We start from the raw sequence: 26694 nt of genomic DNA, 5'->3' as shown, positions 1-26694 counted from the left end.
CTTAGTTCCTCTTCCCTTTCTGCCGTTAGTGGTATCACCTGCATAAATGAGGCTGTTGATATTTCTCCTGGGAAGCCCTTAATTTTCTCTTTATTTAATGCATCATGCCTCTGCTCCAGATTTATGTTCTGTGGTTGCCATGAAGTTTATATGAAACTTCTTACAAATAAAACAGCTTTTTTTTTCTGTTGATGGTAGCTTATCCTCACTTTCCCATATGACTTCTGTCCATTTTCTCTTCCCCTTTTATGTTTTTGTTGTCTCATTTTTTCCCCTTTCTAAAGTGTGAGTTCATTACCAAGATGAAGTAACTATAGATATTTTTACTCCTTTTTTTCTTTTAACCTTCATGCTATAACTGTTTAACAAACTATTCTGATATAGAGCTGCAATTTTCTGATTCTTTCTGTGTGTTTTACACTTTACTCAAAATTTTGTGTATTTTTGCCATTTTGTTTCAGATAGAAGAGCTCCTTTCAACATTTCTTTTAAGGCAAATTTAGTGTTGATAAATTTAGTGTTCCCTTGGCTTTTGTTTGGCTGGGAAAGACTTTATCCTTCATATCTTTAATGATAACTTTGCTGGATAGAATATTTTGGGATGAAAGTTTTATTTTTTGATATTTTCAGTGTGTTATTCCACTCTCTTCTGTCCTGTAGAATTTCTGCTGAGAAATCTGCTGATAGCCTAATGGGACTCATGTGTAGGTTGTCATCCTTTTTCCCTGGGTGCCTTTAAAATTCTTTATTTATCATTAACTTTTAGCAGTTTTAATATAATGTATATTGGAGAAGTTCTTTTTGCACTGGAGGTAATTATATGTTCTATTAGCTTCATAGACTGGTATATCCAGTTCCTCCCCTATGTTTGAGATGTTGTCAGCTGTTATTTCTTTAAACTATTTCCTTCTCCCTCTCTTCTCCTTCTGGGATGCCCATTACCTAATATTTCCATTCCTAATAGAGTTGGATAGTTCCATAGAATTTCTCTTTTTTAACTTAATTTTCTCTTCCCTTCTACCTGCATCATTTCTAGGTTTCTATCTTTGAGCTGGCTAATTCTCTTTTCCATATGGTCTGTTCTATTTCCAGTGCTTTCTATTGTGTTCTTAATCTTACTTATTCAATTATTTGGCTCCAGAATTATTTCTGTTTGGTGCTTTTTAAAGTTTCAACTTACTGGTAAAGCATGCCTTATGTGCATTGATTGTTTCATGAGTTCACTGAACTGCATTTCTGAGTTTTCTTGCGGCTTGGATTTCTACATAACAACTATTTTGAATTCTCTATGAGGTAGCTCACAATATCCCATGTTAGCGCGGTTTTTCATGGTGCTTGATGAGTTGTTCCTCAGCCAGTCTATTTTTACGTGATCCTAATGTATTAGAATCCAACGGCTAATGCAGGAGACGCGGGTTCGATCCCTGGGTCAGAAATATTCCCTGGAGAAGGATATGGCAACCCACTCCAGTATTCTTGCCTGGAAAATCCCAGGGACAGAGGAGAGTGGTGGACTACAGTCCATGGGGTTGCAAAAGAGTGGAACATGACTTTAGGACTGAAACGACGATTTAACAGATTAAGAATTAGGGGTTATTCTCTTGATTCCCAGTAGGTGGCGCTACAGCACAAGTTTTTGGTTTCTCTTACCTAAGCTGCATTATTTGACAATCAGCACTTTTTCGTCCTTTACTCAATCTGTCCCGCTTCCCAGGTGGTTCAGTGGTAAAGAATCCATCTGCCTATGCAGGAGACATTGGCTTGATCCCTGAGTTGGGAAGATCTCTGGAGAAGGAAGTGGCAACCCACTCCAGAATTCTTGCCTTTTTGTTTCCCCGGTTCCACCTCTTCCATCCACCCACCTTTAAGTGTATAAGTGTGTGGCATTCTCTGGCCAGCCTGATGTGTTGGGCAGAGGCACCTTTGTTGAGTTATGGCTGTTTTCTGGTTGTAGATCAAAGGAGAGGCATCTCATAATGCCATGATGCTGACCACTTTTTCTAGCTTCTTAAGGTGGATACGCAGACTTTCACCTTTCTTCTCTTTGAAAACAAGTATTTAAAGTTATAAATTGTCCTGTAAATATCTCCAATTCCTTAGGGATTTTTCAAATATTTTCCTGTTATTTATTTCTAACTTATTATTAGAAAGTATAAAGCCTGATTTCAGTCTTCTAAAATTTATTGAGATTTGTTTCAAAAACTAGCATATGGTTTATCTTGGTGAACAAAGCATAGACATTTAAAAACTATGTATTCTATAGTTATTGAGTGCAGTGCTCTAGGAGATATTAGGTCAAGGTGGTTGATAAATAGGTCAAGTGTTCTATAAATTGGGCAAGTTGGTTGATAATCTTTTTCTAGTCTTCTGTATACTTTTTTAAATGGGAAATTGCATGAATCTATTTATTGAGGTTTTTATCTAATTCTGATTACTGAGAGATGAATGTTATAATCACTCACCGTAGTTGTTGATTTTTCTAATTCTCCTTGGAGTTTTTATTTCACAAATATCAAACCTCTGATATATGTTGCATACACATTTCAGTTCAGTTCAGTTGCTCAGTCGTGTCTGACTCTTTGCAACCCCATGGACTGCAGCACTCCAGGCCTCCCTGTCCATCACCAACTCCCGGAGGCTACTCCAACTCATGTCCATTGAGTTGGTGATGCCATCCTGCTATCTCATCCTCTGTCGTCCCCTTCTCCTCCTGCCTTCAATCTTTCCCAGCATAAGGGTATCTTTCCCAATGAGTCAGTTCTTTGCATCAGGTGGCCAAAGTATTGGAGTTTCAGCTTCAGCATCAGTCCTTCCAATGAATATTCAGGACTGATTTCCTTCAGGATGGACTGGTTGAATCTCCTTGCAGTCCAAGGGACTCTCGAGAGTCTTCTCCAACACCACAGTTCAAAAGCATACAAGTTTAGAATTGTTAAATTTTATTGATGATCTAACCTCATTATCATTATAAAATATCCCCATTTTCAACAACCAACATATTTGAGCAGGTACAATTTAAAAAAAATTTTTTTTTGAGCAGGTACAATTTTTTATAACGGATACAAGTTTTATATATAAAACTATAGTAGATCCATGCACTTTCCCATTAAAAAACATATAGAGGAAGCATAGACTTTGGATTAAAGATAATATTTTGGTAAAGATTATAAAGAACTTTTCCAGGTTAAAACTGAAAGTTTTACTGTAAAACTTCTTGTAAACAAACTAGTCAGGACTCAATTTCATGATGATAGTATGTAAGATAAGTAAGAAAAGACATTCATTCCAACCTACTTAATGCAAATTTTATTAATCTTTGAGGTAAATATTGTCTAGTTTACACTTAACTTTTATGATAAGATCTAATGGCCTACTCAGTTGTTTTCTCAAAGTAGCTGTGTCAAAATGTCCCCATTTTCTTTTTTTCCTTCCTTCTTTTTAATATTTTCTTTTCTACTTGTATCATTTCTAGGTTTCTTTTCCGTATGGTCTGCTCTGTTTCTCTCTGGCCTCTATCAGTTTCTTTTGATTAAAGAATCCAAGGGCCTGGGTGGTAGGTAACTCTCGAACTTCAAACTTGTCATTAAAGCAAAGGGTGACGTTAATAGCGATTATGACAATGGAATAATCAAGATGAAAATAATAACTAGCGTTTATTGAACACTTACATACTGCCAGACGAGTCTAATCGCTTTACATCCTCATGACAAATTTATTAAGTAACTACTACTACTAATGCATTTTGCTACTAAACGCCATAAGAAACGAGACCGTTACATTTTTCTTAACAATCCATTCCCTGGAGCACGGTAAGAATTTAATAAATATTTAATGAATAAAAAAAGTTAGCGTTGTTAAGTTTCTCAGTCGAATTGGCAAGATGGACTTCAGTGCCAGAGCGGGGCTCAGAGGGCCCGTGGTTTCGCATCCTTGGAGGTGAATCGAAGCGCCAGATCCCTGCGAGAAGCAACAGGAACCAGTGGTTTTAAATTTCCTAGGCAACCGCTGATGGACTGACAGTATGTTGGGGGCTAATGAGGGGCACAAGACAAAAAGCTGAGATTTGGGAAGACAAATGCCTTTCACGCGCTCGACAAGCTTCTGAGAAGCCGGGCAGCCGAACCAATTTCCGCCTGAGAAGCTGCCGCTTTGGCGCCGGGATTTTGCAATCATTCAACTGCTCTAGTGCGTCCTGACTGCTCTAGCCCCGAGAGGAGGTGACGTCGGAAGTCTCGACTGCTCCTCGAGGGGCGAGTCCACCCGCCGGCGTTTGCCCCACCCACTCCCATACGCTCCACTTCCGGAAGGGGCCGTCACGCTCTATGTGGCGCGGTGTTTCTACGCCTGACGGGTTAGCGTCCACGCGGGAGAAAAGAGTCGGGTCAGTCCTGCTCCAAAAGCATTTGTTCTCGCTGTTCTGGAGACGGCTTTTGCGCGAGGGGCGGACTGTTGCTAGGGCAGCACGTCAGGGGCCACCTCCTTGTTGTTGCTGGGTCACGACCTCCTGGAGCTGCGTGACTGGGGGACCTGTTGTGGGCTAATCGTGACCTTGCCCCGTGGTCCTTGGTGAGCGTTTCCAGGAGCACATTTGTGAAGAGGTGGAACTGTGCACTTTGTCGGTGGTCCCTGGTTACAACAGTCTGAGAGAGGCCCTGCCTAGGTGATTGTATAAAAATACTCTGGCTCGGTGGTCATGATCATTTGTCTCCATCACAGCTGAGCTGCATAAGGGGGCTGACCATGGAAGTGATTTTCAGCGTTTAAGTGATTTTTCGGGTGTTTGTATAAGCGTGCGTATGCATGTTTGTCAGTCTGTGCGTGTGTGGAAAGGGCTGTAATTTTAAAAATCCACAAGTAGTATATTTTGCTACTTTCCTGGTCTCTTCTCCTCATTCCTCTTTATTCTCACCCGAGGGGCATTACTCTCCTTCACCTTTGGATATAAGCAGCAACTCTCTACTTGAACTTACACATTTAAAACACAGATCTGACTGTTAATCCTTTACTTAAAACATTACTGGCTTTCCCATTGATTCAGGATAGTACAAATTCCTTTGGCTGGATTGAAGACACTTCAAAGTCTTGTTTCTGCTGAATTTTTCAGTCTCATCTCCTTTCATGGGAAACACACCTACACATACATGCTGTATGCCCCTGTCATGCCATCCTGCAGTAATTTCATCTCTTTGGCTGTGATAATGTTTTATAATGGTTTACCCACGTTTGGAAATTTACTTTTCCATTCAGTCAGAATTTAGTGAATTCGTGGTATTGCCAGACACTGTTTTAGGAACTGGGGGGAAAATGGAGTTAAAACTGGGGAGAAAAAGCCCAACCTGCAGTCCTTTTGAAAAAATAACAGCTTGATTGAGATACAGTTCACACACCATGGAATTTATTTATTTATTTTTTTCCCATTTATTTTTATTAGTTGGAGGCTAATTACTTTACATCATTGCAGTGGTTTTTGTCATACATTGAAATGAATTAGCCATGGATTTACATGTATTCCCCATCCCGGTCCCCCCTCCCACCTCCCTCTCCACCCGATCCCTCTGGGTCTTCCCAGTGCACCAGGCCCGAGCACTTGTCTCATGCATCCAACCTGGGCTGGTGATCTGTTTCACCCTAGATAATATACATGTTTCGATGCTGTTCTCTTGAAACATCCCACTCTCGCCTTCTCCCAGAGTCCACAAGTCTGTTCTATACATCTGAGTCTCTTTTTCTGTTTTGCATATAGGGTTATCGTTACCATCTTTCTAAATTCCATATATATGTGTTAGTATACTGTAATGGTCTTTATCTTTCTGGCTTACTTTGCTCTGTATAATGGGCTCCAGTTTCATCCATCTCATTAGAACTGATTCAAATGAATTCTTTTTAATGGCTGAGTAATATTCCATGGACACACACCATGGAATTTAAAATACACATTGCTTTTTAGTACATTCACAAAGTTGTACAACCGACAACCATGATTTTAAAACATTTTCATCACCCCTGAAAGAAACCCTGTACCCATAAGCAGTCTCCCTTGAGAGAGACTCTCCTTAGCCTACCCCACTTTTAGCTCTAAGGAACTACTAATCTGCTGAATATATAAATATATTTGTCTATTCTGGACAATTCTAAAATAGGCTGATAAATAAAATTATAAACCATGTGGTCTTCTTTCGCTTAACATGTTGAAGTGTGTCAGCCCATCATTTCTTTTTATTGCTAAATATTATTTCACTGTGGATATACCACCAGTTATTTATCCATTGGTCCTGTTGATGGGTATTTCAGTTGTTTTGGTTATCCTAAATAGTGCTGATATGAACATTGGTGTACACGTTTTTTTGTGTGAGCATAATGATTTCTCTTGGCTGTGTACATAAGAGTAGGATTCCTGGGTCATATGGTAATTCTACATTTAACATTTTGAAAAACTACCAGACTTTTTTTTTTTAAAGCAGCTGCACCAGTTTATATTCCTATAAGCAGTGTATAAAGGTTCTGATATAAAGGTTCACATTCTTGCCAACGCTTATTATCTTTTTTTTTTTTTTTTTTTAGTTCTAGCTGTCCTATTGGGTGTGAAGCATTGTCTCGTTGTGGTTTTGATTTGTATTTCCCTGATGGCTAATGTTGAGCATCTTTTTGTGTGCTGTTGGCCACTGCGTCTATCTTCTTTGGAGAAATGTCTATTCATTCCTTTGCCTATTTAAAAACTAAGCTGTTGTTTACCATTGAGTTGTAAGAGTGCTTTATATATTCTAGGTCAAGTCTTTCATCAGGTGTATGACAGTCTTTGGAATTATGCAATAGTTCCTTTAAATGGGAAGCACATGAGCTTAATTTTGACTTTTCCTGGAGACCATGTTATATAGATATGTGGGAGCAATTCAGAGTGAATTACTAAGTGTGAAAGACCAGGCTCAGGAAAATTGATGCGAAGAACCTGTGAGCAGCATTTTAAGATTTGAAAAATGAAGCAGTGGAAAACAGTTTATATAATTTTTCCAGTTCTTACTGGTTTTGCCTTTTCCTTATTGATTTGTAGGAGTTCTTTCTGTAAAGATATTAGCCCCTTAGCTGTTAGATATGGAACAGATATTTTCAGACTATTTGTTAACTTTTTCCTATATTTTACTATGCTGATGCTTTATGTTTTTATGTGGTCAGTACTGTGAATGTTTTCCTTAAAAGGCTTCTGGGTGGTCATTTGGGATACTGTTCTTAAATGATAGGAATTACAGAAACTGACATGGAAGTTCCCTGGTTAGTCTGAGTTCTGGTACTATGTTTAGCTTTACTGGCAAGCCTTATTTTATTGTGGTTTGATTATTGTGTTTTTTACAAATTGAAGGTCTCTGATGCAAACCTGCATCAAACAACTCTGTTGGCGCCATTTTCCCACAACATTTGCTCACTTTGTGTCTCTATGTTACATTGTGGTAATTCTCAGAATATTTCAAACTTTGTCATTATTTTTAATTTGTTATGATGATCTGTCAATCGTGATCCTTGATGTTGCCATTGTAATTGTTTTTGGGTGCCATGAACTGTGCCCATATAAGACAGTGAAATTAATTGAGAAATGTATGTGTTCTGACTGCTCCACCAATTCACTGTTACGCCGTTTCTCCCTCTCTCCTTGGGCTTCCATAGTCCCTGAAATGTAATATTGAAATTAGACTAATTGATAACCCTGCACTGGCCTTTAAGTGTTCAAGTGAAAGCAGGTATTACCTTGTTAGGCTTCCTGAGTAGCTCAGCTGGTAAAGAATCTGCCTGCAATGTGGGAGACCTGGGTTCGATCCCTGGGTTGAGAAGACCCCCTGGAGGAGGGCATGGCAACCCACTACAGTATTCTTGCCTAGAGACTCCCCAGGGACAGAGGAGCCTGGCGGGCTACAGTCCATGGGGTCACAAAGAGTTGGACACGACCGAGCGACTTTCACTTTGGAAGAAGTTGATTCCAACCCTCATGGATAACTTTGAGGAGTTCAAGACTTGGTGGAGGACATAATTGCAGATGTGGTGGGAACAGCAGGAGAGCCAGAATTAGTAGTAGTCTAAAGATGTGACTGAATTGCTGTGATCTCATGATATAACTTTCATGGATGAGGAATTGCTTCTTACAGATGAGCAAAGAAAGTGATTTCTTGAGATGATACCTACTCCCAGTGAAGATGCTGTGAAGATTGTTGAAATGACAACAAGTATTTAGAATATTACATCAACTTGTTTGATACAATGGCGACAGTGTTTGAGAGGTTAACTCCAATTTTGAAAGAGGTTCTCCTGTGGGTAAAATGCTGTGTAACAGCATTACTTGCTACAGAGAAACCATTTGGGAAAGGAAGAGTCAGTTGATGCAGCACACTTCACTCTTGTCTTACTTTAAGAAATTGCTGCATCCACCTTAACCTTCAGCAGTCATACCCTGATCAGTCAGAGTGTGTGTGTCGCTTCAGTCATGTCCAGCTCTTTGTGATCTATGAAGTGTAGCCTGCCAGGCTTCTCTGTCCATGGGATTCTCCTGGCAAAATACTGGAGTGGGTTGCCATGCCCTCCTCCAGGGAATCTTCCTGACCCAGGGATCGAACCTATGCCTCTTACATGTCTGCTGCATTGGCAGGCAGGCTGTTTACCACTAGCACCACCTGATCAGTCAGTAGCCACCAACATCAGCCAAAGACCCTCCACCAGCATAAAGATATGACTCTGAAAGCTCACATGATGGTTAGCTTTTTTTTTTAGCAGTAAACTATTTTAAAATTATATATATTGGTTTTAGATATAATGCTGTTGCACACTTAATAGATTGTGGTATAGTGTAAACATAGCTATCACATGCCCTGGGAAAACAGAAAATTCATGTGACTCACTTTATGGCAATATTCACTTAATTGTGACAGTCTGAAGCTGAACCCACAATATCTCGGAAGTGTGCTTGTAGAGTGTTAATTGTTTCAGACTCTTGTGCCTCCCTGTTTTTCTGCCTTGAAAAACATGCTAAAATCTGCTTCAGCTTTGTTCTTTAAACTTTCTAAAACACTTAGAAGTTATTTTCTTATTCTCATCTTCGTGTTTAGTGCATTAGATTTGTGAGAGCTGTGCTGGACAGTTGTTTATCAAATAGAGGTACTTAATACATGCCTGCAGAAGTTTATTTGAAGATTTTATGTGTGCAGAACTTGAGTGTAACTATGCTGGTTCTGGATTGTGACATGCTGGGAATAGTAGTTTTATAAAATTCTATTAACATTATTTGGTGTTTGTTTTTCTCATTTCATGGGTAGTGGTGATTCAGATATTTTTAGGGTCTCTGAACATTTTGAGTGACTGAGGAAAACTATCCATCATAGCTCCCTAGAAAAATAGCTCCCATGTAAAATTCTATTTTACATGCAATACCTGAGGCTTCATTATTTCCATATGGCCTGATTTGTCGGGAGGACTGTGTGTTTCTTGCTCTAGTGTTTGCTTTTTTTTTTTTTAATTGTGGTAAAATGTCCATAACATGAAATTTCACATTCTGACCATTTCAGTGTACTATTCAGTGACATTAAGTGCACTCATTTTGTTGTGCAGCTGCCACCACCATCCTCTCCAGAACCTTTATCTTCCTTAAATTCTGTATAACCTGTTACATATAACTCCCCAGTTCCCCCCTCTCTCCAGCCCCTGGTAACCACCTTTCCACTTTGCCTCTGGAATATAGTATTTCTCTTTGTGTCTGATTTATTTTGCTTTGTATCATGTCTTTCATGTTCATCCTTGTGGCATATTGCAGAATTGTCTTCCTTTTTAAGGCTAAATAATATTCCATTGTATGCATATATCACATTTTGTTTATCCATTCATTAGTTCATAGATATGTGGGTTGTTTCCATCTTTTGGCTGTTATGAATAGTGCTTCTATGAACATTGGTACACAGTTATTGTTTGAGTTCTTTTGAGTGTATACCATAAGTGGAATTGCTGGGTCATAGGATAATTTGCGGGCTTCCCCAGTAGCGCAGCTGGTAAGCAATCCACCTGCAATGCAGGAGACCCTGGTTTGATTCTTGGGTTGGGAAGACCCCCTGGAGAAGGGATAGGCTACCCACTCTAGTATTCTTGGGCTTCCCTGGTGGCTCAGATGGTGAAGAATCCACCTGTGATGCAGAAGACCTGGGTTCGATCCCTGGGTTGGGAAGACCCCCTGGAGGAGGGCATGGCAACCCACTGTAGAATTCTTGCCTGGAGAATCCCCATGGACAGAGGAGCCTGGTGGGCTACAGTCCATAGGGTTGCGAAGAGTTGGACATGACCGAATGACTAAGCCCAGCACAGGGTAATTCTTGGTTTGATTTTTTGAGGATCCATCAGTTTGCTTCAGTGTTTTTTGTCATTCACATAAAATATGAGGCTTAAAAGAATTGTGTAATTTAGGCGTACATTAATGATCACATTTACCTTTCTAAAAATATGAATTCAAAGAGCCATCTACTGGTTGAAGGTATGTGGGAGTTTTTGTCTTAGGTTTTGGAGATCTTGGAGTTTTAAAATTATCTGCTAGAATTCAGATGAAAGAAGTTTACCTGGATAGGTTCCCAGATCCCAAACTTGTTTATGATCTAATCTCCTGCTTTATTTTCTTTTTGCTGTTATTTGATTTCAATGTTTGTTTTCTGTGTTTTCAATCTTTGGGGGGAAATAACTTGTCATGGCAGATGGTAAGATGGGGGTGATTTTGCAGACTTGCATCATTGCAGAGGTCTGGATTGTTCTGTTATTCTGCTGAGTATCTTGTTGGATACTTTGGCAGTTACTCTGGTATGCTGTGAATATTGCTGCTTCTGACAAGCAAGTTTAGTGCAAAGATATCCATGTCATTAATTAGTGAAGAGTGGGAAATGACTAATAGTATTCTCTTATTACTGTACCATTATTTTTTCAACTACTCCCCTGAAGTTGGAAGTGTTATGTTGTGGGTACTGGGATCCCTCTCAGTAACTGGCCTCTCTGCGATTACTGGGGAAGTGTAGACATACAGAAAGCAGTATGACTCAACCAAATCTTAGAAAACTAAGATCTCATGCTTGCCAGACTCTCTCTCTTCCCCTTCCGCTCCAATTCTAACATCTTTCGTAACCTCCCTGTTTAATACTTCCTCATCAGTGTTACAGCCCATACCCCATGGTAAACAGCAAGCATATTATCAGGAGAGATGGAAGGAACAAAGGTGTTAATGTGGCTTTTGCTCTCAGTTTGGGTCAGTTGGTCATCTGGGCTCTCTCACCTGGTCATCCATTGTGTGGGCTCTTGGTACCTTATTTCATTTGGCAACTACAGATGCACTTGAAAGGTCCCCAGATAGGTTTGGGTGCTCCAGACTCTTGGAACTTGAATATAACTTAAATTTGTGTGGGATTTCCTTGGCATCCAAAATACCAAGATTACATAGATGCTGAGTATCCAGCTTGGACTGTTTATGCTCCAGTGTCGGGAAGATCCCCTGGAGAAGGAAGTGGCAACCCACTCCAGTACTCTTGCCTGGAAAATTCCATGAACTGAGAAGCCTGGTAGGCTACAGTTCATGGGGTCGCAAAGAGTCAGACACGACTGAGTGACTTCACTCACTCTGAGTAAGACTAAACACACTCATAAAATGCTTTTTATAATTCTTTTGAGGTTACCAGAGAAAGGTGAATATTAACTCCTAGTTTTTGGTAATAGATTGTTACCTTTCATCAGACTTGTCTCTGCTAGGGACAAAGTGATTTTATTGCTGGTGTACATCATTAACCTTTATAAATGCTTCCGAGTCCATATTAAATATTTCAACATGCTTGTGTCAGATCAGGACCTTTCTGTAGCTCAGATTGAGGTATAAGCAGCAAAACTTGAATTTTATGTGAATGTTTTTGCATTCTAACTTTAGGATTTTTCTTCCTTTCTATAAACATGTGGCACTGAGTATTTTTATCCTCTTATTCTGTATCTGTCTTTTAAAAAATTATCATGCAGTACAACTGACTATTTTACCTTTTGGTTTAGTTCTGTAAATTGTAATACACATATAGATTTGTGTGACTGCTACTACAGTCAGGGTACACCTCACTTCAAAAACTCCCTCCTGCTCTCTTCAGGGTCACCTTTCCATTACCCAGGTAACCAAAAGGTAAATGTCATTTTGTGCTTTTTACTGTGGGAAGCAGTAAGGTGGTTTTCCTTCCTTTACTCTTAACCAGTGATTTTTACTCAAATGCGATGGACTAAGAAGGATAAAATAAACATAATCCCTTTTCATTTTCTTTCAGAAACTCAAAACTTTTTCACAAACTTAATTAGAAATAAGATCATTTTGCCTGTGATGCCTTCCAACAGGGGGCAGTGTTGGGCCATAACAGGACACACAGATTGCCGCAAAATAACTAACTTGAAGTTTTTACTTCAGGAAAACAGGAAAAAAGTTAATTAAGAATTGACATTTAACTCTAGAATCTAGTTTCTTTGGATCTATTTCAAAAGCTATCTTACTCCTAGCAAAGCAGTCTATGGATGAAAGTCTATGGATTAATTCTTTTTTTTTTTTTTGTATTTGTTTTCAGATGGTTTTAAATGTTTGTAGAATTAGCAGTTAACTCTTTAAGGTTAACCTTTGTGGAAGGAATACCTGGAGTATTATGGGTGAATCTGTGAATCCTCCCTTCCAGCCCCTCCCTGTGATCTGGTAGAATTTTATCAGAGGCGTATGTCAGATGTTTTATATTCCAGTATTCTTTATTGTGGGCAGGAACCCCATCTATAACATCCCTCACAGTTGATAGCATTAATTAATCAGCATATGGAGCAGATGCAGAAGAAAGATGCAGATTTTGATCCCCAGGATCCTGAGTTTGAAGCTTTAATGGAAATGTTTAGTGAGAAATGATGAAGTGGAGCCTTTGAGACATTCAAAGTTAGGTGATTCAGGTTTTCAAACCTAACTCACTCAAAAAGGGATTCCTAACTTTTATCTGGTAGTATATACTTCCCTGGGAATTGGTACCACCATTTATCTGGATGCTCATGTAGGATACTGGGGATCATCTTTGAGACCTCTCAATATTCTCTTAATTCTACCTTTTAGGTAGACTTTGTTAAACCTGGTTACTTCATCTCTACTTCTGTCATCCAAGTCCAAACTACCTTTATCTCTCACCTGGATTCCACTTCCTAACTGGTCTGCCTAAATGTGATAAAGAATCCGCTTGCCAATGCAGGAGATGCAAAAAGTTTGATCCCTGAGTTGGAAAGATCCTCTGGAAAAGGAAGTGGCAATCCACTCCAGTATTCTTGCCTGGAAAATCCCATGGATAGAGGAGCCTGGTGGGCTACAGTCCATGGGGTTGTAAAGAGTCAGACATGACTTAGTGACTAAACAACAACAAAATGTGATATTTCTACTTTATTTTTCACACAAAAACTATTTTAAAAAATATAAAATGTGATAATGTCAAACTCCTACTTGAAACTTTTCTATTATTTACCGTTATGCTTAGGATAAGCCAGAAATATTTAGTTTGACCAACAGTCCACCCTTCTGGCCCTTGCCTGTGATCTGACTTCTCTGCTTACTGTTGCAGCCTCACATTATGCCACTTTTCCTTTGGTCACTATGCTCCATCTTCTCTGGTGTCCTCTTTGTTCATTGTTTGGACTAGGGGAGCAGAATGGAAGCAGGGTGACTTGTTTTAAGCCAACATGCATTTTAGGTAAAGAAGTGATGGCTTAGGAATATATTAAGGTTTGTAACTCATGGGGACTCATCACTTTGTCACTTTTCCACTCAAATCTTGGGATAAAAGCACATTTGAGTTCAGATTATGTGTAGAAAAAAATTATATTCTGATTGCGAAAAGGAAGTTTGGGACCAGGCCGTCATTACCTGGTATATTTGAAGTGTAGACAGCGCTTTGTATTTGAGAACTCTCAGTGTACCTAAAATGACTCTCTTTGTCAAATCATTCTTCTTGCTCTTAATTATCCATTAACTTTGTTTTTCATGTGTATGAGTCTTGCCTCAGCCACTGGTTGGACCAGACCACCATCTGGGGCTTAGATGCTGTTGGTGGTACCCCGAATAAGTGGTGATAGTGCAGCCTGTTCTTGCATTTCTGGCTTCCCGGGGCAGTTCATTCCTTTTTGGGAGAGTTTAAGTTCTCTGTCTTGTATGAGATCTATGGCCTACAGTTTCCCCACACTGGTTCTAGCTTTTCTTGGAGGCATAGAGAACAAGCCTAACTTCTCTTCCCCCATTAGCTCTTTAGTTATTGCAGTAGCTGTTGTGGCTCCTACCATATTCTCCTTTGTAAATCTCCTTCAGTTCAGTTCAGTTGCTCAGTTGTGTCCGACTCTTGCGACCCCATGAACCGCAGTACACCAGGCCTCCCTGTCCATCACCAACTCCCGGAGTCCACCCAAACCCATGTCCATTGAGCTAATGATGCCATCCAACCATCTCATCCTCTGTCGTCCCCTTCTCCTCCTGCCCTCAATCTTGCTTAGCATCAGGGTCTTTTTCAAATGAGTCAGCTCTTCGCATCAAGTGGCCGAAGTGTTGGAGTTTCGGCTTCAACATCCGTCCCTCTAATAAACATCCGGGACTGATCTCCTTTAGGATGGACTGGTTGGATCTCCTTGCAGTGCAAGGAACTCTCAAGAGTCTTCTCCAACACCACAGTTGAAAAGCATCAATTCTTCTGCGCTCAGCTTTCTTTATAGTCCATCTCTCACATCCATACATGACTACTGGAAAAACCATAGCCTTGACTAAACGGCTTCAGTTCAGTTCAGTCACTCAGTCGTGTCCAGCTCTTTGCGACCCCATGAATCGCAGCACTCCAGGCCTCCCTGTCCATCACCAGTTCCTGGAGTTTACTCAGACTCATGTCCATTGAGTCGGTGATGCCATTCAGCCATCTCATCCTCTGTCGTCCCCTTCTCCTGCCCCCAGTTCCTCCTAGCATCAGGGTCTTTTCCAATGAGTCAACTCTTCGCATGAGGTGGCCAAAGTATTGGAGTTTCAGCTTCAGCATCAGTCCTTCCAATGAACACTCAGGACTGATCTCCTTTAGGATGGACTGGTTGGATCTTCTTGCAGTCCAAGGGACTCTCAAGAGTCTTCTCCAACACCACAGTTCAAAAGCATCAATTTTTCGGCGCTCGGTTTTCTTTGCAGTCCAACTCTCACATCCATACTAGACGGCTTAGCTCAAGTATTTTCTCATTGTGTTCACTATTCTGCGTACTTTCTACTGACTGTCCTCCAGTTTAGTGTTTGAAAGTGTGTTTTGAGACTACATGCAACACAGTCACTTAAGACACTAGTTAAAAGTGAAGATTCTTATTGGATTAAGATGGTAAATTAACTTCTGTTCTAGCTCCCTATTGAAACTCTACTGAAACTATAGTAAAGATCCAAAGGACAGAACATCAGGAGAGGAGATGAGCAGTACAGTTTGAAAAACTGAAAAGCCTAAACAAGAACGGCAATTTATCTAGACACGCAAGACTTACGAATCCTAAATTGGCAGAAGACCAGATTTACCTTGTAAATCCTCAAAAAGCTCAAAAACTAGCTAATACCAGATATCTCTCAAATTGGGATACACGGGAGATGAAATAGGAAGATTGGGTGAATACTGCTCATTAGTAACTCTCAATGAATGCTGTTCACTTTGGGACAGATTCTGGAGACTCACAGCAATGATCTCTGGATAAAATAGGATTTCCATGTGGGAAGGCATTCCTAGCACTTCTCAGGAAATTTTACGTTTATTCGAATTCCAAAAGCTGAGAAAAATCATTTAAATAGTCAGGGAAACAGGAAAAATGAATTTAAAATTTCCTGAGAATTAAAGCTTAACAATCTGTACTCTTGGTTACCATTTGTTTTAAGAGTTCCTCTGGCATCAAGGGGAAAGCAAGAATGGGGCATGGTGACATACCGAGTAGAAAGTAAAGGTCTGGGAACTGAGACAGAAGCATCTGGGAGAAAAGCTGAATCATGATTAATAAGCTCGTCTTACTCATAGTTTTTGCCATCTTATAAATATGTTTTTATCCTCTATCTGCTGCTAACAGGTATTCTTAGAAGTAAAATAAGTTTATATTAATTATAAATCCTATGGGTGGTGTTCCAAGAAATAACAAGTTTGGGAGGAAAATAAATTGGTAAATTGGCAGTTACAATTTAGTATTTTGTGTAGTACTGTTAACCTTGCTGTGAGATCTCAATGTTGTATATATAAATATTACCCAATAATGTTTGATGGTGTTTTCAAGTTCAGAATATTCACTGATAGACTGTAGGGTTTTTTTTTTTTTCTAAATACTAAGGAATTGAAGGTATGAATGTTTTTATGGAATACTCCAGTATGAAATAAGAACTTAATATAAAATCTGAATACTAAAAGCAGTATTTCAAAGCAAAACCAAAACCAGAGTAAGCAAAATAGTTTATCATTAAAAAAATTATAGGCGCTTATAGAGGTAACATGTGCCCCAATACTTCACCTGAGGGATTCTTTTTGATACACTTTGTATTTGACCAATGTCAATGCAAAATGAGTGGAATTTTTCTACATCTGGAATATTTGTTATGAAAGACTTTTGAACAGGACAAATAATACATGGTGTATTAACTTTTACAAAGATATTAATTTGTCATTTTATATTGTTTCTTTTTAAAGATCTTGCTCTTTTATCAGACTTCTTGAGAATAATAATGTGTAACGTTATGTAAGTTGAAGATGTGCAAAGTGATTATTTGGTACATGTATGTATTTTGAAATGATTGCTACAGTACAGTTAGTTAATACCTCTGTCACCTCACATAATTACCATTTGTGTGTGGGTGTGTGGTGAGAAATTAAGATTTACTCTCATGGCAACTTTCAACTATATAATAGTATTAACTGTAGTCACTACGCTGTACATTAGATCCCCAGAATTAATTCATTTCATAATTGGAGATTTTTACTTCTTGACCAGCCTCTTCCCATTTTCTCAGTCCCAAGCCCCTGGCAAATGCCATTCTCTGTTTCAGTGAGTTTGCGCTATGCATTTCATATATAAGTGATATCATAGAGTAAATGTTTTTCTCTAACTTATTTCAGCTCTCAAGTTTCATTGATGTTGCCCCAAATAGCAGAATTTCCTTCATGTTTTAAAAATGACAGAATAATATTCTAGTGTATGTATATATATCCATTTTTATCCATTCATCAATGGACACTTTGGTTATTTCCATGTCTTCATTACTGTGAATAATGCTGTAATGAACACAGGGAGTATGGAAGTCTCTTTGACATAGTGATTTCATTTCCTTTGGATGTATACCCAGAAGTGGGATCATATGGCAGTTTTATTTTTAATTTTTTGAGGAATATCAGTACTGTTTTCCATAGTGCTATACTGATTTATATTCCTGCCAAAAATACAGAGGGGTTTCCCTTTCTCATGTTCTTCTCAACACTTATCTCTTGTTTTTTTTGAGGTGTGAGGTGGTATCTCATTGAGGTTTTGATTTGCATTTTTCTGATAATTAGTGATATCGAGTATCTTTTCACGTGCTTGTTGGCCACTTGTATGTCTTCTCTGGAAAAATGTCTATTCAGGTCCTTTGTTAATTTTTAATCAGATTATTTGCTTTTTGTTATTGAATTTTATGTGTTTCTTATATATTTTTATTAGCCCTTATGAAATACATGATTTGCAAATATTTTCTCCTACTCTGTAGATTGCCTTTTCATTTTATTGATTCTTTTGCTGTACAAAAGCTTTTTAGTTTGATGTAGTCTCATTTGTTGATTTTTTCTTTCAGTGCCATATCTGAAAAAGTCATTGCCAAGAAAATGTCAAGGATCTTTTAATCTTACTTTCTTCTAGGAGTTTTATGTTTAAGGTCTTACTTACATTTAAGTCTTTAATAATCCATTTCTGAGTTCATTTTTGTGAATGGTATAAGAGAGGATTTCAGTTCATTCTTTTGCATGTAAATATCCAGTTTTCCCAGCAATACTTATTGTAGAGACTGGCTTTTCTCAATTGAGTATTTTTGACTACTTTGTCAAATATTGGTTGACCACATATACATGGGTTTATTTCTGGGCTCTCAATTCTGTTTCATTGATCTATATGTCAGTTTTTAATGCCAGTATCATACTGTTTTGATGTTACAGCTTTGTAAAAATCAGAAAGTGTGATTTTTTTTTTCTTTCTCAGGATTTTTTTGGCTATTTGAGTCTTTCACGGTTCCATACAAATTTTACAATTATTTTCTATTTCTGTAAAAAAATGCAGTTGGGATTTTCATAGGGATTGCATTAAATCTATAGATGGCTTTGGGTAGGATGACTGTTTTTTTTTAAACAATATTGTCTTCCAGTTTATGAATATGAGCTATAATCCCATTTATTTGTGTCTTCAACTTCTTAGTGTCTTATGGTTTTTAGAATACAGATTTTTCACCTGCTTGGTTAATATATTTGTAAGTATTTTATTGTTTTCAGTGTTATTATAAAGGGGTTTGTTTTCATTATTTCTTTTTCAGATATTTCATAGGGAATGAATAGAAATGCTTTGGTTTCTGTATGTTGGTTTTGTTTCCTGTGGTTTTACTGATTTTATTGATTAGTTTTTGGTATAGTCTTTAGGATTTTTTACATAGCAGATCATGTCATCTGCAGACAGAGACCCTTTTCTTCTTTCTGATTTGAATGCCTTTTATTTTCTTTTCTTGCCTAATTGCTTCGGTTAACACTTCCAATATTATTTTGAATAGGAATGTTAAGAATGGGCATCCTTGACTTATTCCTGATCTTAGAAGAAAGACTTCAAGCGTTTCACCATTGAGTATGATATTAACTGTTGTCTGACTCTTTTTACGTTGATGTACATTTCTTTTCTACTCTCTTTGTTGAAAGTTTTTATCATGAAAGCATGTGGAATTTTTGTTAAATCATTTTTCTGCATCTGTCGAAATATGATTTTAAGCTTTCATTATGTTAAATCACATTTGTTGATTTGTGATATTTGTGATATTGAACCATTCTTGCATCCTGGGGATAAATTTCAGTTGATCATGGTGACTTTTTAATGTGCTGTTGAATTTGCTTGTACTTTGCTGAGTATTTTTATATCAGTATTCATCAGATATGTTGGCCTGTAGTTTTCTTTTGTTGTATTGTCTGTGTCTGTATGTGGCTTTGGTATCAGGGTGATGCTAGTCTGATAAAATGAGTTTCTCCTCTCTGGTTGTTTGCAAGAGTTTAAGAAGGATTGTTGTAATAAACTTATTTTCAGATGTTTGTAGAATTTACTAGAGAATTGCTAAGTTGAGAAGATGCCCTGGAAAAGGGAATGGCTACCCACTCCAGAATTCTTGCCTGGAAAATTCCAAGGACAGAGGAGCTCCACATGGACTTGTCAGTCCATGGGGTCACAAAGAGTCAGACAGGACTGAGTGACTGAACACATACTAGTGAAATCAACTGTTTCTGTTTTTGTTGTTGTTAGGAGTTTTTTGATTACTGAATCAGTCTCCTTACTCCTTAATAGGTCTCTTCAGGTGTTCTGTTTCTTCATGTTTCCTTCTCAACAGGGTTTATGTTTCTAGGAATTCATCCATTTCATCTAGGTTATCCCAATTTGTTGGCAATAATTGTTTATAGTAATCTCTTCTGATTCTTTGCATTTATGTGGTATCAGATGTAATGTCTTCTCTTTCACTTCTGATTTTGTTTATTTGAGTCTTCTCTTTTTTAGTTTGTCTGGCTAAAGGATTTTTTTTTGCTAAAGGATTTTGAATTTTGTTTATTTTATCAAAACCAGCTCTTAGTTTCGTTGATTTTTCTATTGCTTTTCTGGTCCCAATTTTATTTATTTCTGCTGTCATCATTGTTATTTCTTTCAGCTAACTTTGGACTTAGTTGATCTTCTCTTTCTAGTTTGCTGAAGTTTAAGTTTAGGTTGTTTATTTGATATTTTTCTTAATATAGGCATTTAGAGCTATAAAATTCCCTCTTAAGACTGCATTTGTTGCATCCCACGAATTTTGGTGTGTTGTGTTTTCTTTTTCATTTGTTTCAAGATTTTTAAAATTACCTTTTTGACTCCTCCATTAACCTATTGGTTGTTCAGGGATATGTTGTTTGATTTTCACATTTTTGGATTTTCCGATTTTCCTTCTGTCAGTGGTATCATTTAGGTCAGAAAAGATACTTGGTGTGATTTCAGTTTCTTAAGCTTGCTAAGACTTGTTTTGTGACTGCGTATACGATCTGTGTTGGAATATGTTTTGTGTATGCTTCTGCTTTAGGGTAGATGTTCTATATTAGTCTGTTAGACCCGTTTGGTTTAACATATAGTTCAAGAACTAGGTTTCCTTATGGTTTCTGAGTCCCCTACTCTTATTGCATTGTTGTCTGTTTCTTCCCTTGTATCTGCTTAAGATATGTATGTGGTACATTGTTAAGTGTGTGTGTATGTATGTTTATGTATGTTCAGTATATCCTCTTGATGAATTTGACCCCTTTATCATTATATGATAACCTTCTTTGTCTCTTTTTTCAACTTTTGAGTTAAAGGCTATCTCCTCTGAAATAAATATAGCTTCTTGCTGTTGCTGCTGCTAAGTCGCTTCAGTCGTGTCCGACTCTTTGTGACCCCATGACGGCAGCCTACCAGGCTCCCCCGTCCCTGGGATTCTCCAGGCAAGAATACTGGGGTGGGTTGCCATTTTATTCTCCAATGCATGAAAGTGAAAAGTGAAAGTGAAGTCGCTCAGTCGTGTCCGACTCTTTGAGACCCCATGGACTGCAGCCTACCAGGCTTTTCCCGGTTTTTCTAGGCAAGAGTACTGGAGTGGGTTGCCAGTGCCTTCTCCATATAGCTTCCTATGCTCTCTTTTGATTTCCATTTGCATGGAATATCCCTTCATTTTGAGCCTGTATGTATAACTAAAGCTGAAGTTTGTCTCTCACATGCATCACATAGTTGGGTCCTGTATTTTTATTTGTATAGCCACTTTATCCCTTTTGATTGGAGAATATAGTCCGTTTCATTTAAAGTAATGTTGATAGGTATGTGCTTATTGCCACTTTGTTGTTTTCTGCCTGTTTTATAGAAACTTAAAAAAAAAAAGTCAGATTTCTAGGCCCCATCTTCAGACTCAGTGAAAGAGAGACTATTTTTATAAGTAATTTCCAGGACTCTACGTTATAAATCTTACTGTTAGGTAAAAACTGTTACTCTGGTTGATATGTTGTCCTCTTAAGGGCATTGCCCAGTTTTACTGATGTGGTCTGGAGAGCACAGAGTAAAGCAGGTTCATGTCTGCCCTACTTGTATTTTCCATGCATGTGAATATAAGGAAATTATTCTCTTCTGCCCACTTTATTGAGATGTATCATAGTGATCTCTTATCCTTTCGTGAGTCTGTAATACTAGTTTTGTTTCCAAGTAATTAAAAAAATTTGAGTTATTTTTATTGAAGTATAGTTTATTTATGATATATCAGTTTCAGATGTACAACATAGTGATTCAGAATTTTTAAAGATTATATTTCATTTGTAGTTATCAAAATGCATTAACTATATTCCCTGTGTTGTGCAGTTTATCATTGTAGCTTATTTTATACTTGGTAGTTTGTACCTCTTTTTAAAAAACATTTATTTGGTTGTGCCGGCTCTTAGTTGCAGCACATAGGATCTCTGATCTTCGTTGCAGCATGCAGGATCTTTTTGGTTGCAGAATGAAAATTCTTAGTTGTGGCATGTGGGATCTAGTTCCTTGACCAGGGATTGAACCTGCACACCCTGAACTGGGAGCATGGAGCCTTAGCTGTTAGACCACCAGAAAAGTCCCAGTTTGTACCTCTTAATTCTCTGCTTCTATCTTTCGCTTTCCACCTTTCCTGTCCCCACTGGTAACCACTAGTCTTTTCTCTACTTTTGTGAGTCTGTTTCTTCTTTAGCTATATTCACATCTGTTGTATTTTTTAGATTCCACATACAAGTGATATTATACAGTATTTGTCTTTCTCTGACTTATTTCACTAAGCGTAATACCCTCTGGGTTTATCCATATTGTTGCAAATGGAAAAATTTCATTTTTTTATGGCTGCTGCTACTGCTGCTAAGTCACTTCAGTCGTGTCCGACTCTGTGTGACCCCATAGATGGCAGCCCACCAGGCTCCTCTGTCCCTGGGATTCTCCAGGCAAGAATACTGGAGTGGGTTGCCATTTCCTTCTCCAATACATGCATGCATGCTAAGTCGCTTCAGTCGTGTCCGACTCTGTGTGATCCTATGGACAGCAGCCCACCAGGCTCCTCCGTCCATGGGATTCTCTAGGCAAGAATATTATGGCTATGTATTATTCTATTGTATACACACACACACACACACACACACATTTTGTTGTTATTCAGTCGCTAAGTTATATCTAACTCTCTGTGACTCTACGGACTGCAGCCCGCCAGGCTCCTTTGTCCTCCGTTATCTCCTGGAGTTTGCTCGGATTCATGCCCATTGACCTGGTAATGCTACCTAACCATCTTACCCTCTGCTCCTAGTTTTTTAAGATTTTTATTCAAGTATAGTTGATTTACAGTGCTGTGTTTGATTTCTGCTGTGCAGGAAAGTAACTCAGTTATGTGTGTGTGTGTGTGTGTATATATAGACATATATATTTTTTTCATATTATTTTCAACAGTGGTTTATCACAGGATATGGAATATAATTCCCTATGCTAAACAGTTGGAACTTGTTGTTTATCCATGTCATACTAGTTTAAATTTACTAGTCACTGTAGTGGGATTGTAAAAAGTGTAGGGTGAGCTATTGTTTCGTTTCTAAGATATATTAAAGATCTAAACTTTTTTTTTTTTTACGTTTACAGTGCCAATCTTTAAGGGGAAAAAAAGATAGAAAAACCCAGGCAAACAAATGTAGTATTGTTTTCAAAGGTGACTTTGCTAGGGGCAATAATGTCAAAAGGCTCCCATGTGACTTGCTACATTGAATTACAGTGAAATCCTGACAGCTGCCAGGCTGTTGTTTTAGGGTCACTTGTATATTTCCCAGTGGAAAATCTAGTTTTTCAGCTCAGTTGTGAAATAAATATCACATAGATGTTAGCAGTTTGTTATGGTAGAAAGAGCTTAGCAACTGGAATGTTCAGTTAAGATCTGATACTCGGTACTTTCTTTCCCATTCCTATTTTTTTCATTCGTAGTTTGGGGCAGCAGTAATACCTGCTAGAGTTGGTAGGATGAGATGAGATAATTTATGTCAAGCACTTAGCACAGTGTGTAGTTGCTAAAGAGGTATTAGTTCATAGACTGTTAATTCTTTGAGTACCCTTTGCTCAAGCTAGATATTTGGGAGTTGTCCATGAATCTTTTCTCTCCTTTACCTACCGAAGATCTACTTATTTCATCTCCTTAATGCACTGGAATGGGAGTAAGGCATGACCTACATTTTAAAACAATTGGGCTTTAAGCAGGAAGTAACTAAATCATTGCTTCAGGATATCAACTTCTCTTGTACCTTTATTAGCAGTAACCACATTTAGTTCCTTAGAACTCTAAAAGGATTGTATTAATAGTCATTTTTACTTCTGTTGGCAAAATTGGTACTATTGTACCAATTTCATAGTAAATTTATTTGCCAGCATTGGTAGAATTAGTTATCTTAACACTACTTATAGGAAATCCAGTAGGTAGTAAAATAATAATTTGTTGTTATTTTTACTTGTGTCTGTTTTTAGGCTTAACATTTTCACGTGTGTAAGTTTATAGGCATGCAGGATACTGTAGGTGTGGACTTAGCACAAGCACATTCCTGGGCTCAAATCTAAACTGTGCAGTTTATGACCTCAGTCAAGTTATATCAGTTTTCGAGGTTTGCTTTGCCATGTTTTTAAAGTGGGTTGATAAGCTTTAGTTACCTAAAGGGTTGTGACAATCATTAAAAGAGAAACATTTATATGAAAATGCAAAAAGCTGAGAAAAGCCAAGACACTCTTCAAGAATAAAAGTGGAACAATTTGATAGATCTCAAGATTTTTAATTAAAATTAAGCTAGATTAATAAAGACTGTTCTGTTGGTACAAGGATATACAATACTCTTGTTTCATTAGATCAGTGGAATAGAATAAGGAATCTAGAAACAAGCGTACACATATATAGACACTTGATTTGTGGGAAAGGTGGCACACAGAACAGAACAGTGAACAGTGTAAATGTGGTGTTTTAGTAAATGGTGCTCGAGCATCACACATATTCACATGGAACAAAGTGAACCGAGACCTGTATCTCAGACTACATTCAAATTCCCAGTGGATCATAGATCTATTTGTGAAAGGCAAAACAGTAAATATGTTAGGAGACAGTACAGGAAAATATGTGGCCTTAGAGTATGCAAAGCTTTCTTAAATAGGACACAAAAATGATTAAGTACAAAAAGAAAATTATAAATTGGATTTTACTAAAATCAAGAATTTCTGCTAGTCAAAAATCACCTTTAAGGCAGTAAGAAGGCAAGCCACAGAGTGGGAGAAGTTATTGGCAGCAGTCTGACAAAGAGTTCTCCCATCTGTGTTGAGATGTGACGTTTCACTTCCTCAGTGGCCTCTTGGATCCAGTTTAGAGAGCTCTCTTATCGACATTGACTTCATTTTGCTTTTCCCTTCACAGAGTTTGTGGAATGAATAAAGGCATAGTAGGATTTATAATACCGAGGGAATAGGCCTGGGAATGTGCTCAGCAGCTAGGAGGCTTCCTGGGTGAGCAGTGAGCCCATGTGAGCACGCGGCAAGGGCAGCCAGAGAGCAGTGAGGGGTGCCTGGTTTGGGAGAGCAGACTTGGGCTTGAACCCTGGCTCGCTCGCGTGCACACGCGCTTTCTCTCTCATTTCTTGGTTGTGTATTTTTGCCTCATCTCTAAAATAGGGATAGTTACAGAATCCCCCATACACGGTTAGGGTTAGTGAGATGACATAGACTAGTGTTTGCACGCAGGAGAGCTTAAGGCTGGTAGTATCATCACTGTTGGAGTTGTTATTCCTTGGAGGTGAGGGGTGGCTGTGCCAGCAGAGTGGCAGTGGGGTTGCTGCAGATCCGTGAGAAAAAGACAACGATAGAAAAATGAGAGAAAAAGACTAACAATAGAGAGTTTGTAGGAATATGGGCAAGGAAATTCTCATACACTCTTGGTGTGTATAAATTGATTCAGCCACTTTGGTAAACTGGTTGGACCCCGCTGTTCCACTTGCCACAGAAATGGTTTGCATGTGTGCAGCCAAGTTGTGTGTACCTTGATGTTGATAGCAGCCCTGTTTGGTCTCGCTTCATATTGTGGCGGTGTGAAAAATGTACATCATAGTATAGTAGGTAAGTACATTATTATATGTTCCTGCCTAGGAATATAATACTGTAAACGAAAATGAACAAACTCGGGTCACACAACAAAATGGATGTATCTGAAAAACAAAATGTTAACCCAAAGAACCCACATGCTAAAGAGCACTTACTGTATGATACCAGTGTTTCAAAGCCATGATAGTTTCGCTTGGAGAGGAAGAAGGGGTTTATGATTGGGAGGAAGTCTCTTCCTCACTGCCCAGATACTAGCAGTGTTGTTTCTAGACCTGCATGGTGATTGCATGGATGTTTGTTTTGTTCTAATTTACTGAGCTGAACATTTATGTTTTGTGTGCTTTTCTTGTGTTCAACTTCAGTAAGAAAAGAACCACCCAGCTTTATAATGCCCAGTAGATATTCCATATGAGATTGTCCTTCTTACTTCTCCATTTCATTTGTATCTGCATGTCCTTTGATTATTGATTAATTTTGGGCTTGAGGATATACTTATAAATTTGTGAACTCTTTAAAGATTAGAGTTTAATCTTTACTGGCTGTTTTAGCCAGCACACAATAAAAGTGACTTTGGCCTTGATAATTGAGATGCTCCAAGTTTTTCTGTGACCCAATAGCTGTATAATATTTCTTTAAAGATGACAGAAGTATAATGTTTTAATTTTCATTGTAGAAAGTCTTAATTGTAAATAGTTGAAGCTATCACTTTTTTTGGGTACTTTTTCTGTTGTTTCAAACCTTGTTTTTAACCCGAGAGGTTTGTGGTTTTGTAAAAGTTATGTACATTCCTGGTTAAATTTTGAAAGTTTCAATATATTTATTTTTCTAATTGCAAATGGAATATTGTTTTGAAAATTTTTTGTAATTGAGTATTTATAAGAGTTGATTTTTATGATTATCATTTACATCACACTTGATTAAACTCATTGATTTTCTGGTAATGGTTTTAAGTAATTCTTTGTATTATCTTTTCATATAGTCATATCAGTTATATCAACTGGTATTAATAATGGTGATAACTTTTTAGCTTCTGAATCAAAATACACTAAGCATTTGTGTAAAAGAGGTTTTCTTTTCAGTAGTATATAAAATGAAATTTTTTTCTCTAGTACTTTTATTTGTTAGTTACTAAAAGAGTTTTCACAGTTTATTATTTAAAAATAATTTAGTGGTAAAGACGTGTTTTAATTCTCTCTGAAAAGGATTCCTCAAAGTCATATATTGCTCTAAGTCTACATAAGTTTTTTATTTTGTTTGTAGCTTTCTCTTTTAGAAATGAAAACTGGTAAA

At 37.9% G+C, this 26694-nt stretch overlaps 1 protein-coding gene across 10 annotated transcripts in view; it reads left to right on the top strand.

Moving 5' to 3' along the window:
- Positions 1 to 4273: 4273 nt before the first annotated feature.
- COA1 (cytochrome c oxidase assembly factor 1) overlaps positions 4274 to 26694 on the top strand; it is an 85191-nt gene continuing 62770 nt past the window's right edge. For 2 of the 10 annotated variants that reach the window (XM_070467042.1, XM_070467021.1), the window contains exon 1: positions 4274 to 4381. Coding sequence is in view for 2 of the 10 variants with exons in the window: in XM_070466999.1 (XP_070323100.1) it covers positions 4323 to 4381 (59 nt within the window). In the remaining 8 variants the exon portion in view is untranslated. Of the gene's footprint in view, positions 4382 to 4573; positions 4661 to 26694 lie in introns of those variants that run through there. The other 8 variants (XM_070467014.1, XM_070467066.1, XM_070467080.1 and 5 more) reach the window with 6 other exon arrangements.

This window comes from Odocoileus virginianus, chromosome 1, assembly GCF_023699985.2.
Source record: "Odocoileus virginianus isolate 20LAN1187 ecotype Illinois chromosome 1, Ovbor_1.2, whole genome shotgun sequence".
NCBI lineage: Eukaryota > Metazoa > Chordata > Mammalia > Artiodactyla > Cervidae > Odocoileus > Odocoileus virginianus.
This window is presented reverse-complemented; position numbering and strand designations above follow the sequence as displayed.